This window comes from Frankliniella occidentalis, unplaced genomic scaffold (genome assembly GCF_000697945.3).
Source record: "Frankliniella occidentalis isolate FOCC.00 unplaced genomic scaffold, Focc_3.1 Scaffold594, whole genome shotgun sequence".
NCBI classification, from domain to species: Eukaryota; Metazoa; Arthropoda; class Insecta; order Thysanoptera; family Thripidae; genus Frankliniella; species Frankliniella occidentalis.
In genome coordinates, this window is record NW_026267710.1 from 36,089 (window position 1) to 38,159 (window position 2,071).

A 2,071-nucleotide genomic window follows, 5' to 3' on the forward strand; every position below is an offset into this window, starting at 1 on the left:
ACAAACAGACAAACAGAATGAAACTTTTCCGGTCAGTGGAGTAATGGGCTTCGCTAATCGCTCAGCCAACAAAAGTGTGCACAAAGACACCCTCAAAAACACCCTCTAGCGCCTCAACGGTTTGAGCTAGAGCAAAACGGACACAGGGCTCTACTTTGATGAGTTACCCCTTAGGGAACCATGAAAAAATATTTTTAAAAAACGTCATTTTTGGGACCTGTTGTTTTCGATTTTTTAAAAATCCAATTTTTGAGCTAGAATGCTCATCTTCGAACTCGACCTGTCTTTTCATGGTACAAAACGACCTAGAAAATCCCAGGTCGCTCACTCAATTCGTTCTCGAGTTATCGTGCGGACAGACAGACACACACACAGACACACAGACAGACAGACAGACAGAAAAAGTTTTTTCCGACTAGACGGAGTAATAGGCTTCGCTAATCGCTCAGCCAATAAAGTGGGTCCTGAAAAAGGACGACATTCGAAACTTCACTCTAACACCATTTTCTTAGGTTGACAGATTGAGAGAACAATTGCTTTTACCTTGATAGGGTTGCCTGAAAGCGCAGACTTCTGGGTCGCTCGGCACAAATAAAATTCAATATTTCTTATGAACTGTTGCTGCATGTGGAGCTCTAGAGCAATTGGAATAGTTAGTGCTGTATCATTCCTGACCATGCCCACCACTGCTACACGCAGGGTTTCATGCATGATCACTTCGTTGTACTGATTTATAGCACCAGGAAATTTTTCCTGCAAAACAGTTACAAAAGAAGCACTGTCCAATTATTCGCATCATGACAACACATTTAAATCAACAAAGACAGTACACACAGTTTCATGTCCAGGCTCATTGCAGTATGGTTCCTTGTTGAGTAAGGTCTGGATGCTTATCAGAACAGACGTGAGGGTATGAGCAGGGCTCCAGGAAGGACCATGCCAAGTCCTACAACAGATAAGTTAGTACTGAACGAACAGTAAACAAGTGTTATCCCACTAGATTAAACTGAACGTCTCACCCCAAAAGGCTGAGGCATACTTTGCCACAGGCGTACAGGTTCGGGTTCATTCTAACAGTCCCTCCCCCAGTCGTCATAAACTGCACTGCAGGTGGGGTAAGAGGGTAATCATCCGGAAAGGTCAGAATAAAATAAAAGAAACCCTTTTCGTATGGGGTTTCATCCGGCCCTGTGATGATAGCATGGAACTTCTGGAAGTCATTCTCATCAGGAACCCCAAATATCCCATAGGGTGGGGATTTCATGATAGCTTTCAGGTCCCTGAAACGAGAAAACCAAATAATACAGTGACAGAAAATACAGAATTGGCAGAACACCAGGGGGGAAAATCTAATTTCATAGTAGAAATAAAATAAAAATGGGCCACATCAAAAATAAAAAATAAACAAATAGAAAAGCCACAGAAAGTTTAGAGTCTAATAACAGGCTGAAAACATTTGGTTTGACCTGAGACATTTAACCTAGGTTGTAACCTCGGTTGCTATCTCAAATTCAGAAAACAGCGGAAACAAAATAGTTCACTTACATTTTAATGCGGTACTTGGCAGTTACAGTAGCCATATTGAGCAGTTTTGTATTTTAAATAAAAGTCAGCCAAAAGTACAAACAAAGCTAATGGAAGTGGTTGGTAGAGACGGACGCAGGAGGCGGGAAAAGGGGGATAGAAAGGGGTGAGTGTTCTAGTTGGCAAGGCGCTGCCTGCCACCTGTGAATACAGAACAGCCTATTGGCAGTTCAACCCCCCCCCCCCACTTAACATCCACTGCTATAATAAATATATCCTACAAACAAACAATGAAGCGTCCTCACTACTCCGGAGGAACCTGTGTGTATTCATTTACCCTACTACCTACGACTACAACAGTGAGATGGGAGTTTTCGCTGCCTGGCGTGCGAATAATTGCTCATCAATCACTGCACAGCTGACAATTGTACACAATAGCATGAATTTTGTTGATAACGGGTGGTCGGCGCCTGCGAGACTCAGGCTAGGCCAACCCGCACTACACGCATGCACGGCTGGCGAGATGTTGCCTACCTATCAGGCGCTA

The 2,071-nt window shown here is 43.5% G+C and overlaps 1 protein-coding gene across 1 annotated transcript; it reads right to left on the reverse strand.

Annotated features, from left to right (window-relative positions):
• Nucleotides 1-458: 458 nt before the first annotated feature.
• On the reverse strand, nucleotides 459-1,453 carry LOC113204398 (ubiquitin-conjugating enzyme E2 Z-like). Its single transcript, XM_052275373.1, has 3 exons — nucleotides 1,020-1,453; nucleotides 835-946; nucleotides 459-753 (listed from the first exon to the last, which is right to left on the reverse strand). The coding sequence occupies exons 1-3, from the start codon at nucleotides 1,262-1,264 to the stop codon at nucleotides 490-492; spliced, it is 621 nt and encodes a 206-aa protein (XP_052131333.1). The 5' UTR covers nucleotides 1,265-1,453; the 3' UTR covers nucleotides 459-489.
• Nucleotides 1,454-2,071: the final 618 nt, after the last annotated feature.

What these genes read in the sequence shown, in the direction of transcription:
- LOC113204398 (XM_052275373.1), bottom strand. Translation starts at nt 1,264, where the DNA reads ATGAAATCCCCACCCTATGGGATATTTGGGGTTCCTGATGAGAATGAC. An exon ending in GTATGCCTCAGCCTTTTGGG is followed by an intron (nt 947 to 1,019) that starts GTGAGACGTTCA and finishes TATCTGTTGTAG; the next exon opens with GACTTGGCATGGTCCTTCCT. An exon ending in ATGAGCCTGGACATGAAACT is followed by an intron (nt 754 to 834) that starts GTGTGTACTGTC and finishes ACTGTTTTGCAG; the next exon opens with GAAAAATTTCCTGGTGCTAT.